The sequence below is a fragment of the Vigna radiata genome, unplaced genomic scaffold (assembly GCF_000741045.1).
Source record: "Vigna radiata var. radiata cultivar VC1973A unplaced genomic scaffold, Vradiata_ver6 scaffold_194, whole genome shotgun sequence".
NCBI lineage: Eukaryota > Viridiplantae > Streptophyta > Magnoliopsida > Fabales > Fabaceae > Vigna > Vigna radiata.
This window is the reverse complement of record NW_014542196.1, coordinates 1-15,454: the sequence shown is the minus strand read 5'-3', so window position 1 is coordinate 15,454 and position 15,454 is coordinate 1. Positions and strand designations below refer to the sequence as shown.

At 31.0% G+C, this 15,454-nt stretch overlaps 2 protein-coding genes across 2 annotated transcripts; one reads left to right on the top strand and one right to left on the bottom strand.

Moving 5' to 3' along the window:
• Nucleotides 1-10,422: 10,422 nt before the first annotated feature.
• On the bottom strand, nt 10,423-13,087 carry LOC106779367 (peroxisome biogenesis protein 16). Its single transcript, XM_014667458.2, has 8 exons — nt 12,854-13,087; nt 12,315-12,372; nt 11,800-12,016; nt 11,385-11,677; nt 11,032-11,300; nt 10,803-10,870; nt 10,615-10,676; nt 10,423-10,489 (listed from the first exon to the last, which is right to left on the bottom strand). The coding sequence occupies exons 1-8, from the start codon at nt 12,920-12,922 to the stop codon at nt 10,428-10,430; spliced, it is 1,098 nt and encodes a 365-aa protein (XP_014522944.1). The 5' UTR covers nt 12,923-13,087; the 3' UTR covers nt 10,423-10,427.
• A 170-nt stretch (nt 13,088-13,257) lies between these two features.
• On the top strand, nt 13,258-14,994 carry LOC106779370 (ubiquitin-related modifier 1 homolog 2). The gene is made up of 4 exons (XM_014667462.2): nt 13,258-13,414; nt 14,072-14,147; nt 14,234-14,316; nt 14,624-14,994. The coding sequence occupies exons 1-4, from the start codon at nt 13,392-13,394 to the stop codon at nt 14,739-14,741; spliced, it is 300 nt and encodes a 99-aa protein (XP_014522948.1). The 5' UTR covers nt 13,258-13,391; the 3' UTR covers nt 14,742-14,994.
• Nucleotides 14,995-15,454: the final 460 nt, after the last annotated feature.

Below are 15,454 nucleotides of genomic sequence, written 5' to 3'. Positions count from 1 at the left end.
GTTGTGTGGGGGCCCTGAGCCCCGGTTGTGTTAACCGTGGATGAGTTTGTAGATGGAAATAAATGAACGGTGATGGTTGATGGAAGCGTGGAGAGTAAAACTATTGCACGTGATGGGTCCCATGGTGGGCATTGGGGTAGGGGAGTTTTGGTCAATTCATTCACTTATTTGGCAACTGCAAAAAACGTTAAAAGATGGAGGCCATGGAAAAGGAGAAAAAGAAATTTAGAATGGAAGAATGGAAGTGAACTTGATAAGATTCTGGCATCATGAATCCATGATGCCCTCAACCATTTCAGGATAAGGTAAATCATTCTTTTTTTTTTTTTTTTTGGATAAAATGTTTTACTTAATGACTTGATATTTTTATGTTGTAAGGGAAATGGAGTTAAAATGGTAAAGTTGGATGAGAGAAAAATGATCCTGGGCAAGTTGGAATTGTTTAGAATAAAGAATATTTGCATGCAAAGATGGTTTTGTTTGTAGGAGAGATTTTTAAAATGAGTTGGAATAAGACACCTTACACGTACCCAACATCTTAAAAGAAGGCACATTGCCCATACCCACTAGTTTAAAGGCGTCAATGCATTAATTAATCATGCATTTCATGGCCAACACACTAAACATTACATGAACATCAAAATTGTCTATCAAAATACTAAAGGACGGGGAAAAACGATGTTACCTTTGCCCTAGCCTGGATATGGCTGCTCTTTTCCACTCACAATTATATTCACCCAAAGAAAATTAATAATATTAATAATAATAATAATAATAATAATAAAAAAAAAAAATAATAATAATAATGAAAACAGCGTGCAATGACGAAGACTTGAAATGGAAAGTCAATAGCATGGAGCGTGTGCTTCCTGCATGTTTGTTTTGAAAACCAGTGGAAGAGGATAGAAACACACAAACATACATCATAGGACGTGTGAAATAGTGAATGGTTCAGGGTGTGTGTGGGTCTATCACCACTTTTTATTTATTTTTTAATATTTTATTTTATGTTTTTACTCCAAATACTTTTACAATTATTTAACTTTGGAGGACAGTATAACAAGTCATCTACTAATAAATTACGACACTATTATTATTTAATTCTATATTTTGGTATAAAAACCCATGACGGTAATGCTACTCCTATTTGGAAAAATAAAATAATAAAATCCATTGTATTAAATGATAGTTATTGGATGAAATAAATTGATAAGGACTATTCACTCACTTACGAATCAATGAGCATGCCACCATATTATGACGAAAAGCCACACGACTAAATTCTAACTCTTTTCTTCATTTATAGAAAACCCACCTTCGATGATGAAAATATGTATGTTTTTTTTCTAAAGTTTCACAACTCCTAAAATAATAAATTCTTATTCTAAAGATTGTGGGTGTACTTAGAATTAAGGGTCAAAGGTTAAGAGTGTTTTTTTTGTGTTATACAATTTTTTACGTAATATTACACTCTAATTATCTTTAGACAATAACTATGATCTTTTTTTTTCTATATTTAGAGTTTTCATGTTATATTTTTTATGTATCCTTGTGTTTACTTATTTCTCTATTAGTAAGATTCTCAACATAAAGATAATACGAATTTTTCAAATAAGATGTATTATAGCTTTTGATAGGATTTTTCTTAGTATACTCCATGGTTGCAGCTTAGTTCGATATTCCACATAAGAAAATATCAATTCCTTGTTGTTGGAGAATCCTTTTTATGTTACTGAAGTTGTAATGAGAAATTTGAAGGAAGGATCATTGTCAACATCGTGTTGGTAAGATGAATTTACACTTGGGTTCTTGGAGGAGCAAGGATAGTGACTTGTATTGGATCTGTAATAGAGCTTACACTTTCTGATGAGTGTGCTACTGGACTTGCAGAAGAGGTTGCAATTAGTGTTCACCAATGGTGGATTGTACTTTTTTGGTGCGTTTCAAATCTATTTTGTGCAATGGAGATTTGATCTGTGTGAGTTGTAATCTACGGTTGGTTCTTGGGGGAAGTGCTTCACTGTTTTATAGATATGCTATTGTTGTTTGTGTGACTCATGGATTTGGGCTCGAGATCTGTGTTGCTGAATTGTTGTGTGGTAAGATGTGAAGCTTGCATGACAGAGAGTGTTACGATTATTAATTTTTTAGCAAGGTTGAACAGTGGAGCTCGTGGTAGCTAGAGTGTTTACGAACGTAATCTAGTGGTTACAGACGTAATCTAGGCTTGTGACTTGTAGCTCGTGTTTTTTGGCGACTTGTGTGCAAAAGACATGGGTCATGGTTTGATGATCTTCATAGGTGTTTGTAGATTTGGATTGCGAGATCGATGGTGTCTCATGTGGTTGGCTTTTTTCCAACGAGTGAGGAATGATCTATAATGGCTATGAGGTGTAGCGATTGACATTAACGAACATAGAGTGATAATGGTGCTGCACATATGCTAAAGTAGGAGTCGAACAATGTGAAAGTGGTGTTACATGAGCTCGTTCTACGAAGTTGATTGTTCTTCTTCAATGAATGTGTGTGGAGGGGTTGTGTTATGATGGCTAAAGGTCGATGGTTTAATTCCAAGGGTGTATGGAAATTCTTGGGATGGTTTAATTCCAAGTGAGTATACTTTATTATGGTGGAGTATAATTGCTGGTGTAGACAATGAAAATGGATCTATTTTAATCATGTCAGAGTTTATTGAGTATGATGAAAATATGCATGTTGTAAAGTCCCACATATCTTAGGATAAACAAGGAAGTAAATGTTGGTGACTATATAATGGATTATAAGTCCTCTAAGTCCACAGTGTTTCTTGTTCCAAGTTTAAAACACTTTGAGCTAGTTTCTTACTTTTCTTATACTATTGTAGTAAAATGTTGTAAGGTGTAAATAAATTCATCTTCTGAAAAGTATGTGTGTACATAAAATATTTTTTACGTATTATACAAATTTTTAAGTACTGGTTGTTTTTAAACAATCGTGACTTTTTATTTATTTATTAGTAGGATAATTTTGAAAGTAAAGAGATACAATTTTTTCAACTCTTCTTCATTATTATTTTTTTCTTCTTTATTTTCTTCCTTCTTAATTCAATTTTTAGTCCATTTTCTAATGTTATTGGGCAAAATAATTTTCAATATTTTAAGATATATTCATATAACAAACAAATTTTTTCCATTTTCTTTAAGAGTAGCTGGTTTAACGACAGAAGTATTACGTAGTACCATTTTCAACTACTATCTTATAGCAACATTGATAATTAATTGGATAACAAAATCCAGCAGCATGAACAACGCTCTGTTTGAGTGAATGGAAAAAAAAACTATATTTTGGAGCAAACAAAAAAAAAATCAGAATTTCCGAAAATGACACGAGTGATATAAATACAGCGTTCAGCTTTCATTCTCATAGCTTGCTGGTAATTAAGAAGCCTAAAACAAGTCGCACTATGGCTGCTAGCTAGGAGTACCATCCTAATTAAATTCAATGCCAAAAATAAACCAAAGTATAATGTTACAAAACTATCTCATCAATCCAATATATAGAAATAATATATATATATATATATATATATATATATATATATATATATATATATATNNATATATATATATATATATATATATATATATTCTTTTTAAAAGTATAAAATATTCTATATCTGTATCTCTGAATGGAATGATAATCTCATTTCATTCTTTATCTTGCATTAGTTCATTTAAAACGAAATCGATACCGTCTAATCTGCATAATTATTATATGTTAATAGTTTTGGATTAAAGTTATATTTTCTATGATTTTTTTGGTGATATTTTCTATTGAGTATTAAAATAAATTGTTTGTATTTTAAAAATATTTTTAATATATTTTAAAACATCAAAATTAATGTTTTAAATGTATTTTGAAGACATAATAAAAAATTAACACAGAAAAATCTAACAGAGAATCTAAATTCATTTAAACTATTCTGCATAATTACAAGTTTGTAGATCTATAAATTTGTCTCTATTAATTAAAAAGATTGGAACGGTCTTTTATTTATTTGTTTGTTTTTCAAATCTAAATTTGAATATCTTATAAAACAAAGAAAATTCTACTAACAATATAACAATTAAAAGAACTTAAAAAAAAAACAGTAATTTATTATTCATTACAAGTAAACGAAGAAGTATATTATGAAAAATAAACACGTTCAAAATAGAAGGCGAGATAAACTTTAAATAAAAACTTATAAAATACGGTACTTTAATAAAAATATGAACACATGAATCATGTTATACAATAATAAAATATTTAAATAAATGTAAGAAATATTAACTCAAACTTTGACTTACGTGAACTGTGAGTTAGATGGGACGAGTCTATGAGTTGACAATTTAAATATCCAATTTCTCTTTCACTTTTTTATGATCTATTTATTAATGAACATTTTTGAATTTTTTATAAATTTCTTATTTGATTTAAGGTAATAATTATGTTTTTTTTTTATCTTAGATAGAAGTTAAAAATGTCTAATTTTTTTAATGTTTAATTAGTTAATTTTGTTTTTATTATTATGTTGAGTTGCTTATATTATGGAAGTAGAGGTAGAGACAAGGAGATGTATCGGTGGTGGACCTAAGAATAGAAAATATAAAAATATTTATATTTGGGCATGAAGGCTTTGGGGGGCCAGGGAGAAGGCTTTTGGGCCCGGCGGAAAGAGTGTGTGGTGGTGACGGCGGCAACAGGGAGCGGTGCGCACGCTGAGATGCGAACCATCAGAAGATGGGCCCACAGCCCACACACTTTATCTTGGAAATCACTATCTCTGCGTTGCCCACTGCCTCTGCACCTAGACTGCCCCCAGTGGGACCCACCATCTCCCAATTGAATGGTCCCTCTTCCCCCACATGGGGCCCACCACCCCGAAGCAAATAGGCCCATGGCCCTTCCTGGTTTGGTTGCCCCTGCCCCCCTCTCACTCTGAAAGTGGACCACAATGGAAGAAAAAATAGTGGTGGCCCCTATGTGGGACCCACCATTCTCACACCTCCCTTACCCTTATGATGGGACCCTCTCTAGTGCCAATTTGGGTATTCACCAACACCCATGCTTCTTCCTTTTCTACCTTTTTAATATAAAAAAACTTTATTAACATTTAAACATCCCAATCAATTTTTCTTTTCAAATCAACATTTTATTATAAATCAGCTTTATGAAAATAAATAAATTAAAATTTACTTTTCAGTATAATATTAAATTTTATTCTAATATTACATAATCTTATTTTATAATTCCATTTTATGAAAATGGGTGAATTTAAATTTATTTTTTAATATAGCATTAGAATTTATCTTAATATATTACTGTAATATGACGTAATAGTGTGTTAATTTAGGTTGGTGTTTATTTATTGTGAATGGTGGGAAGAACTATTGGATTGGATGAGAATGGGGTTTTGTGATTTGTTTAAGATTGGGGGACCCTTCAGTTCTTAGCTTCATCCATCATCATGCTTCTTCCACAATGCTCATTGCTCACTCATCAATGCCCATCACACCAACATCAATACTATCTCCTTTTTCTTCTTTTATATTTTCTTCAGGCTAAGATATTATTAATCTTTTCCAAATACTTCTCCTTTTAAGATAATTCAACACTCTCTTATAAAAGTTAAATAATGTAATTTAAATATTTTTTGTTCTCAAAGTGAACTTTTTACACTTCCACATATTTAAATTCAAATATCCACCAAACTATTTAACACAGGGGTTTACGCTTATGTTTTGAATGTGTATCGGTTTTAATAGACAAAAATATTTTATATATATTATGAATTTTAAGTTTTAAGATTAAGGATATTTTAATAATTTTTATTCTAAAAATTGAAAAGAAAAAAGAAATCTCCAAACTCTTACTTACCTCTCTCATTTTTCTCAATCTTTTCTCTTTCATTTCTCTCAATCCAACCTTTTTTCTATCATCCCTATGATCCCAATTGAAAAAATCAGAAACACTTACTAACTCTAATCCATTTTCCTCACTTATCCAATCTGTCTCTCTCTCATATCCATATTCTCCCTCATCCACACACAACAACCCGCAACACCGCAATTTGTTGTTCTTGCTCGGTTCGTTCATTTGTTTTCCTCTTTAATAAAAAAAATAATTGATGATGTTGATGTTGATTTTTGATTAGAGGACTGTGAATGAAATGTAGTGTAAATGTGCAAATGATACATGGAAATTCTGTGATTTATGAAAATGAAATTTGCTGTGACTTAATTTAAAAATGAAATTTAATAATAATAAGAAGGGAAAATATATAACACAACCCTCTAATAAAAATCAACATCAACCTCATCAATTATTTTGTTATTAAAGTGAAAACAAATGAACCAAGAGCAACACATTACAGTGTCGCAGGTTGTTGTGTTGTGTGTGGGTCAGGGGGAGTATGGAGATGAGAAAAACAAATTAGATAAGTGAGGAAGGTGGATTGGGGTTAGACAAGTGTTTCTGATTTTTTTGAATTGGGACTACAATAAAGATGACAAAGAGTTTTTTTTTTTTAGCTTTGAGAATGAGAGAAAAGGTTGGAGTGAGAGAGATGAAAGAGAAAGGATTCAGAAGGATGAGAGAAGTGAATAAGGATTTTGGGGTTTCTTTTTTTTTTGTTAATGTTGAGAATGAAAATTATTAAAATACCCTTAACCTTAAAATTTAGGATCCATGATATATAACGGTATTTTTGTCTACTAAAACCCCATACACATTGCTAAAATATACCAACTAAAAAAAACAGCGTAAGCGCATTAGCAAACCCCATAAAATAATTATATTAAAATTCAAAGTGTTGAAACATTATGTCGAAATTTATTTATAAAGGAATTCTAATTTTACATATAAATTAAAAAACTATATATTTATTTAAATTTTAAATAAGATTAAATATGTTTTTATTCTTGTAGTAAAAATTAGAATTAGTTCCTTTTTAAAATTTTGATTCAATTTAGTTTCTTAATTTTAGAAATGTGATGATTTAATCATATTTTAAACAAATTTTGTTAAGTTTATTTAATGTTTTAAATGCATTTCATGATAGTGTTATTAACACTGTTTGACACATTTTTTTAATTAAAAAATGCATTTGAAATCTAAAATAAACTTAACAAAATTTGGTTAAGAAAACTAAATCCTCACATTTCTAAAGTTGAGAGACTGAATTAGATCAAAATTTCATTAAGAAACTAATTCCAATTTTTACTAAAAGTTAAGAGAAAAAAAATATATTTAACCCTTTTAAATAAATTACCCTTATAATATTTATATTTAAAATGAATGATTACTCTATCTTAATCTATCAAATTAAAAAGTTCCTTTATTTATATATACCATATTATTTTCGGATATACTAGCAAGAAATCTTATTACACTTATTTTAATATTAACTTAAAATTTTAATTGATTATGGCCTGTATAGTTAAGTTTAGGGTTCAAAACACATTAATATTGAGATTAGGTTGGGAAAAAAATTTTTGCTCCTCTTCATGAAACTACTTTTTGCCAATTTTTGTTTTTTCTGCTTTTATTTAATCTTCTTAAACATTAATACATTGTTGTAAAACAATGAAAGCTAAATCAATTATTATTAATTTCCATGCCTTCATATCGTAACTGTAGATTTGACTCATTAAATTGATAATGGTGAAAAAAAAAAGAATTTATACTTGTTAATGGAGCAATCTATACCTTGTAGGTGTGTAATAAAATCTCTTTAAATTTCAATCAATAAGTATGAGTATGTATTTTCCTACTTTAAGTGTGGACCCTACTTTAGAAATTAAGGTAAATGGTAATACAGATACATTAATATCTTATATTTAATGATATCTTAAATGCATAATTAAAAATGTATGCTATATTTGACATTTTATGTTTGGTATAATGATTGAATATATATGATAATAACTAAGAATTTCACCCATTGAACGAGTACGGGGGAATTTGATATTACACATTTATTGCATTTTTTAGTTTTAAGATATGAACCAACTTTGAATACTTTTAAAAGAAATATTTTTTTCCTTAATTAAATTATCTTTCCACAAATAATTAATTAACAATTAAAACTTTCTATTAATATTTTTTATGATTGAGTTTTTTGGTAAACAGTGTTTTTTTTTTTCATTACTATATAGTGAATTCAATTTTTAAACGAGGTTTCATATTGGGCTAACTTGAAAGGCTTCTATCCCACACCTCCATAATTTTTAAAATAACCATTTACCTTTAAAGCTAATTTTTATATTACTTGTTTCGAAAATGTTTCAAAAATATTTTTCTGAAACTTTTCAAAACAATTTTCTTGAACTCTTAGTAAGAATAAATCCTTAAATTCACAATAAATGCGATCACTTATTTTCTTTTGAACTGTATTTATAGTTTTTTATATAAGTTTATGATTAATAAAACTATTAATCACGGTCCAATCCTGATCCATTATCTACTAATTAACACTTATCCCTAATTTAATTTTGGTTTGTAATAGTTCTTTAGAGATGTTTAATGTTAAGAGCATATGTTCGATCTCTACTCACATCTAACCGTTTGACCCTTGTGTTGTTTGTCTAAATTCCATAAATTTAAATATACATGACCGATCGTTCATTTTTAGTGCCTTTTCCGTCTAGTCCTAATTACATAACCATTATACAAAAATGTTTAAATCAATCTTTATAAAATATATGAAATGTATTTAGAAAAAAAAAAGAGTTTTTAAAGACAGGATTTCTTGAGGAAACTTTTCATAACATATGAGAAACTGAAACACATGAGATGCATTTTGGAACAAGATTTCTGAAACATGTATGATATTATCTATTGAAATGAGCTTTCCATAATAAACTTCCCACCAAACTCACCGTTTTACTCTCTATCTTCTTCTTTTTCGTGTAGCAGCTATGAAAATACAAGTGTCGCCTGGTGCAACAGGAGAGTGTATAATAGTCTTCTTACTTTATTATGAGGGTGTATATAGTAATTGTGGGATGGAGGAAGAAAAAGTCCTAATCCAACTCAAATAATAAACAGAAATTTCTCTTGGCAGCCTATACTTTCTTTTTGCACCTCCACAGGTGATGAAAAATACAAAGTGCCCATAGTGGAAAACATTTCAAATTTGTAAAATTTAGATATTTATCCTGGACTATACAAAATGAAATTAAAAATATATTCTGGGTGGAGGAAGAAATACATTGAAAAAGAAATCAAGGATATGTGAGAATATTTTTCATAGAAATCTATGACTAATATCTAAAAATAAAGTCACAATTGAAGCTTTGATAATTCTCATTACCAATATTAGGTATAAAGGGGAATGAGAAAACAAATTCTAAAAGCTAAATCTTATTCATTGTTATCCTGTAATTGAAACAGAAGAATCAATAATTAATATAATCTTTATCATTGAAGCCATATTTCAACAGAAAATTCCTTATAAGGAAAATATGTAAAAGGAAATAAATGTCTTCATAAGATAGGTTAGTCTGTACGGGTTTACAAAAAAAATTCATATTAGCTTCTCTAAAATCAGATACCAAACTTCTGTAATATATATATATATATATATATATATATATAGAATATCACTGCACAATGTTATGAGAGGGAATGCAATACAACTGTGAACAATTTCATGACACTGTAACACCATAGACATTTTGTTCATTCAAATATGAAAGTATTAAACACTATAACTGAATTTTTGCGAACCAAACAACTATAATATTACAAAAAAGACATTGAATAGTTTACAGTAAGTTCCAACCATAAGATACGTAATGTTGGTGCACAAGAATTGATAGAAACTAAAATGTATAAGAAAAAGAATGTTACAAGATGAAGCTGATAAGATACGTAATTTTGGCCAGCATTGCAGCTTCAGATGGTTATTTATTTATCTTTAGTGATAAAAAGGTGAAATTTAACATACATTTGTCCACACATGGATGCTGATGGAAAATAAGCTAAAACTTAACAAGTTTTAATATAATACAGTTTTCCGAGTTCAAGAATCAGATTAACTAGAGAATTCATGCTCAGAACTACAAGTGTAATCTGTCTCACCAACCTATGTTGTGTATAGGAGTAGAACAAAATCTCCCAAGGAAACATTCCAGCTTATACAGGGTTATTGATAGTGAAACCATCCTTGCAAACAACTTGTCCCACAAATGGGTTGCAGCCTAACACATTCTATGTGTGGGATTGTCTAGCAAGAGAAATGTTCAAGCCTGCATGATTTGTTATTTTTCAATCATAGCAGTAGCTGGTTTGATATCTCTTCATCATTTGAAACATCTGTAACAGGATATGGCATGGAAGAAGAGTAAGAATATCTATCTTTCCAAAATCTTTGAGGGCAATTCGGTGTTCGTTCCGGACTTATATCACGATCCTGACATGTAAGTGTATCGTGTTTGAGCTCCAATCATAAGCTCAACAAGTTTTGCTGTAACATACATTACGAAAACAGATCAAATACTCAAAGAGTCAACCAAGCTGAGATGAAGATGACAAGCAAGTAAGAGAATAAAAGGTAAACTGGGGAAACAAAAAAAAAAGTATGAATCAAACCTGTAAGAAAACCTATCACAGGAATAGGTTCCAAAGTTTTCTCTGTGCTTTCAAGTCTTTGCCTAAAACATTATAAATATTTTAGTATCAATTTTTCTCCAACTTACAAGTAGAGCGTTGCAAGACGCAAGGTGTTACAAATGTGAAAGGATGGGACAAAATGAGAAAAAAATGTAAATCATTGCTACCTAGTGTACTTGCTGAAAAATGGATCTCTCATTAGGTAAAGAACAAACAGCAGCTTTCGTCGTTTAACCTGAAGCAAAACGATTTAAGCATTAACCCTTTAGAGGGTGGAACATTACAAGGATCCAAGGGTTCAGAACGCAGAATTAACAGCCAAGATTCGAGACAGAAGACTATTTAAGCTCAGTGCATCTTATATGGTAAAGATTTTCAGTCTAGAGAAACACAGACCTCATCCTTTTCTGGGGCAGACAGATGAAACACTTGCTCCTTCCCGCCAACCACTGATGATGTAACAATTGAAAGAAAACTGTTTCCTATGCAATCAATAGCCAGCGAAAGGAACCAAGGGGTCCATGACCGAATACCATATTTTCGAATAAACAAAACATAAACCAGCGGTCTGCTTATAAATAGAACCTCTCCAATAAAAAGCAGAGTCCCACGCAGACCCCTTTCTGACAGTATGGTGAAAAGTGTAGGTCTATCTACTCTTGAAGCTGAAAGAAACAAATATAAGTTGAATATCTGATGCATTACAATCAATTACACTAATGCTAGAAATGATTTTATAAACAAATTACTTGTAAGCTCCATAGTTTGTTGTTGGTGTTGAACCCGGTGTAATCTCACTGGATCCGATACCTTGGCATTTTCTCCAAATCTAACCAAAGCAGATAGTGCTCTTCCTTCAAGATTCATTGGGTTTGCTCCAAGATTATTTTTCATATAACCAGGTCTATGATGACCATCGGGTTTTAAGCCTATATGTTGTGAAGAAAAACTATCTGAATGCTCCTCATCATTAGGTGTTTCACCTCCTTGTAGCAGCATCTTATATCCACTCTTACGAAATAAAGATAACCGAAACAGTACCCTGATTTATAGTGACACAAGATAATCAGAAAGATGGATCATGGGGAACATATATAAGAAATTATAACAATAGACAGAGGATAATAGGAAGGGCCATACACTAAATTACATTATTCTGCTTACTTGGTTGCTTCAGTAACAGCAAGGAAATTCCATTTCCTATCATCACCATAGTAATGTTGTGCCACAACTTCAACTAATGTTTCCAAATCCTTTAATGCAGATAACCATAATGGATAAGGAAATGAATAAGGTGTAACAGAGCCTGAAATATTTTGCTTAGGAGCAGTATCAATTATGTGCTCATTGAGAGCTGTGATGATACCCAGAACGGTTGTTACTGCATGAAATCATATATCTTCTCAATAAGGTGCCAATCTCTATATCATAGCCAAATATAGTACGAGAAAAATAATTAAAAAAATAGATAAGGTAATTAGAAGTCGTTAAAATAGCAGCAATTTGCAATACGGATATGCAATAGGTAAACTAAGGTTAGGGATGCACACGGCTTTGTAAAGTAAATTCATTTTTTAGCTGCTTATCACCTTCGAGATCAACATGAACAGATAACTGAACACCTAAGCTTCTAATGACTCTAAAACGAAGTAGCAAAAAGTTACAAAAATTCACAAAACCTGCTTCTGGTCCAATCTCTGATTCAGAAAACCGTTCCGGAAGAAGCCATGTCAGTCCCTGTCCACATTTTCAACTCCTCAATAAACAAACTATGCTTCAACATAATGCCTTCATAGACTTGAACAAACAGAAAACAACAATCACAGCAAAGCAGGCTGCTTTATTTATTTTCTAAAACCACTGACTAAATATATTTTCAGTCGTAATTACAAAATCCCAAAATTTTTCAATTTTACTAACGAAAAAACCAAATCATGATCATCGGTGAAAAAAGCAAAACAAAATACCACCAGATGCAACAGCAATAGCCATATTATAAATAAACCCACGAAATTCATATTAGAATCACCATTTTCCCCAAAATTTTGTGTGCAGTTACAATTGCCAAGCCACAATTAGTGAGAAATATCAAACAACACAGAAGTATGACCTAACTTAAAAATTCACTTTGGCTCATGAAATTCTAACAACGGAATGATCACATTTAATTTAACGAGAAACAATATTGTAAAAATGTTAATCCAAAAGGTAAACTTACATTGGCCAAAGACTCCAAGGAGTGCACAAACTCTTTGTTCTGCCTCACCCACTTCTTGTAAGCCTCCATAGCTTCAAAGACTCAACGAAAATATACAAAAGCACGAAATCCAAACCTCGCTGGCAAAATCAGAAGGAATTGGAAGAGACCCAGTTGGTCAAGATTTAATCTTTCGACACAAGCTTGTAATGAAGATGGGTTTCAAAAATTTCAATACGAGCGAGAAAAGGAGGAGCACATCGGGATATGATCACGTGTCATGCTCTGGGGAATGGAACGATTTGATCTTAACCGTTGATTTGTACAGTCTTCTCTCTCTTAAACCGTTGGATTAGATAGTTTACTCTTATAAAGTATGGACGGCTAAGATTCGGTGATGAGCTTTTAATTGTACAGTGAAGAGTTTGTGCTACATCTGTTTATGATGCGTCGGAATAAAAGTTTAGGGCTTTGATTTGAAGAGTTCTCTCTTTCTCTCTCCTCTTTCGATTGTTTCTCTCTCTAGGGTTTTGGGTGTTCTAAGGGATCGTTGTTGAACATGCAGCTGACGCTTGAATTCGGGTAAAGTTTAATTGGTACCGATTTCTTCTTTCAAAGGTTTTGGATGGTATGTTTATGAAAAAATTACAGGAACTGGAGAACGTATTCAAATTATTAAATCTAATATTGTTGATGGTATTCTGTTTGTATTAATTAAGCTATAAGATACAGAGTGTTATTTTAGAAATTGTATGCTTTATCTTCTTCTATTTGTTTGTTTGGTTGGTAAACAGTAACATGGATTTTATCTGCATCATCGTATGAAATTTTGATGATGTTTTGAACATTGTCGATGGCCGTTATCACCTATTCAACTTGTGTGATGGGATGATGTTCTTAGCTACAGTGTTTTATCAGCATCATGATCCCACTCTATCTATGCTAATCATGACATTCGAAAATAATAGTTAGGAGATTATTGAAAGAAACTCTATACGACAATTGTGACATTGGTGTTGGAGATAGGGCAGAGAATGTGATATTTGCAAAGTATGGAACTTGGTGGAGTGCAATATAAATTAATCTTACAATTAATCATGGTTCCTGGATGTGTATCCTATTAGAGTCCATCGTAATATATATATATATATATATATATATATATATATATATATATATATATATGAGATTAGAACCGGGAGTCTTTTTTTGATCTGATAACATTACTGAAACATACAGTGGAGGCTTGGAACTTCTTTGTGACTCTAAGAAGATTCATAATGTCAATATTGAGCAACAAAATGGAGAAGCCAAGGTACATTATATAGCCATAAATATTTTTTAACTATGATACATTGGAACATTCTTTCATTCTCTGTCATTTTCTCCTTCCTTTCTCAGTTAATCATGAAAGATTTGCTTTCTTGGGTACGGACAAACCTGATTAAGGAGAGGCCTGAGATGTTCATGAAAGGAGACACTGTGTAAGTTGTATGGTCCAAATACATTTGATTTAAGCATTGGTAATAGGAACAAGTTAGCTTGTTTATGTTTACCATCAATTTAATCTGAAGGGTATCATAATATTAACACACTGAATGATTTACTGTATATGCTCTATTGCAAACTTCAGAGATAGCTTACTTCAATATAATTAAGCCTGAGTTTTTCTCATTACTTTATGCTTAAACTAATTAAGATTTCTATACTGAATATCTGCCATATGCATATATGTGTAATATTATAGTGCTAAACAATGTTAATGTTTTGGTTGTGTGGTTTGTTGTGCAGGAGACCTGGAGTTCTTGTCCTGGTGAATGACTGTGATTGGGAGCTAAGTGGTCAGCTGGACACATCACTGGAAGAGAAAGATGTGGTGGTTTTTATATCAACCCTGCATGGGGGTTAGAACACAGATTTTCAAATGGTTATCACTTATTGTTAAACATAGTTGTTGAAGTCATTTGGAACCTTGATAACTAAAAAGTTTGTGGATGAACAAAGTTACATAGTCTAGTATGCATAATGCTATTTATAGTCCTTAATTTCACTGAAATCAAATTTGTATTGCATTACAGTTTTTAGCAGGAATGATGTTACTTGTCTGACACTAACAAAGTAAAGTATTTTGTTTGTTATGAGAGATTATGTTTATCTTTGGATATGAATTGTATACTACTGTTAGGTTTCATCCATGGTTTTACCTTTCACTAATGAGTTAAGAATGTTTGACTTTCACACAAATTATTAGGTCTAAGAGAGCATGAATAGTTGCAAATGTGTTAATCATGTTCTCATTTTTCCTCTTTACTTTCATTGAAATGGTGCAAAAAGGAATACGTGTTGAAGAAAATGTTTCTTTGTTATTATCATGTACCAACCAGTTCATGATCTGACATTTTTATTGAATTATTGTTTGGAAGTTTAAGGTGTTTTACTGAAATTTTCTTTCACCCATCTTAGTCTAATTATTGATTAAAGTATAATCAGTTAAACAGTCTTCAATATTTTAAAAACGGTATCTATAAATAGATATATTTATATTTGATTGAATTGAGTGTAGATTCTTATTATGCAAAATAATTTGGAAACGAAATAATACAAACAGAAAAATATTAAGTT

Bases quoted from the DNA above. Each gene is read 5' to 3' on its own strand.
- LOC106779370 (XM_014667462.2), top strand. From the start codon at position 13,392: ATGCAGCTGACGCTTGAATTCGG. The intron at 14,148-14,233 runs GTACATTATATA...TTCCTTTCTCAG, and splicing joins AACAAAATGGAGAAGCCAAG to TTAATCATGAAAGATTTGCT. The intron at 14,317-14,623 runs GTAAGTTGTATG...TTTGTTGTGCAG, and splicing joins TTCATGAAAGGAGACACTGT to GAGACCTGGAGTTCTTGTCC.
- LOC106779367 (XM_014667458.2), bottom strand. From the start codon at position 12,922: ATGGAGGCTTACAAGAAGTGGGTGAGGCAGAACAAAGAGTTTGTGCAC. The intron at 10,871-11,031 runs GTCTGTGTTTCT...GTTTTGCTTCAG, and splicing joins CTGCCCCAGAAAAGGATGAG to GTTAAACGACGAAAGCTGCT. The intron at 10,490-10,614 runs GTTTGATTCATA...TGTATGTTACAG, and splicing joins TGTGATAGGTTTTCTTACAG to CAAAACTTGTTGAGCTTATG.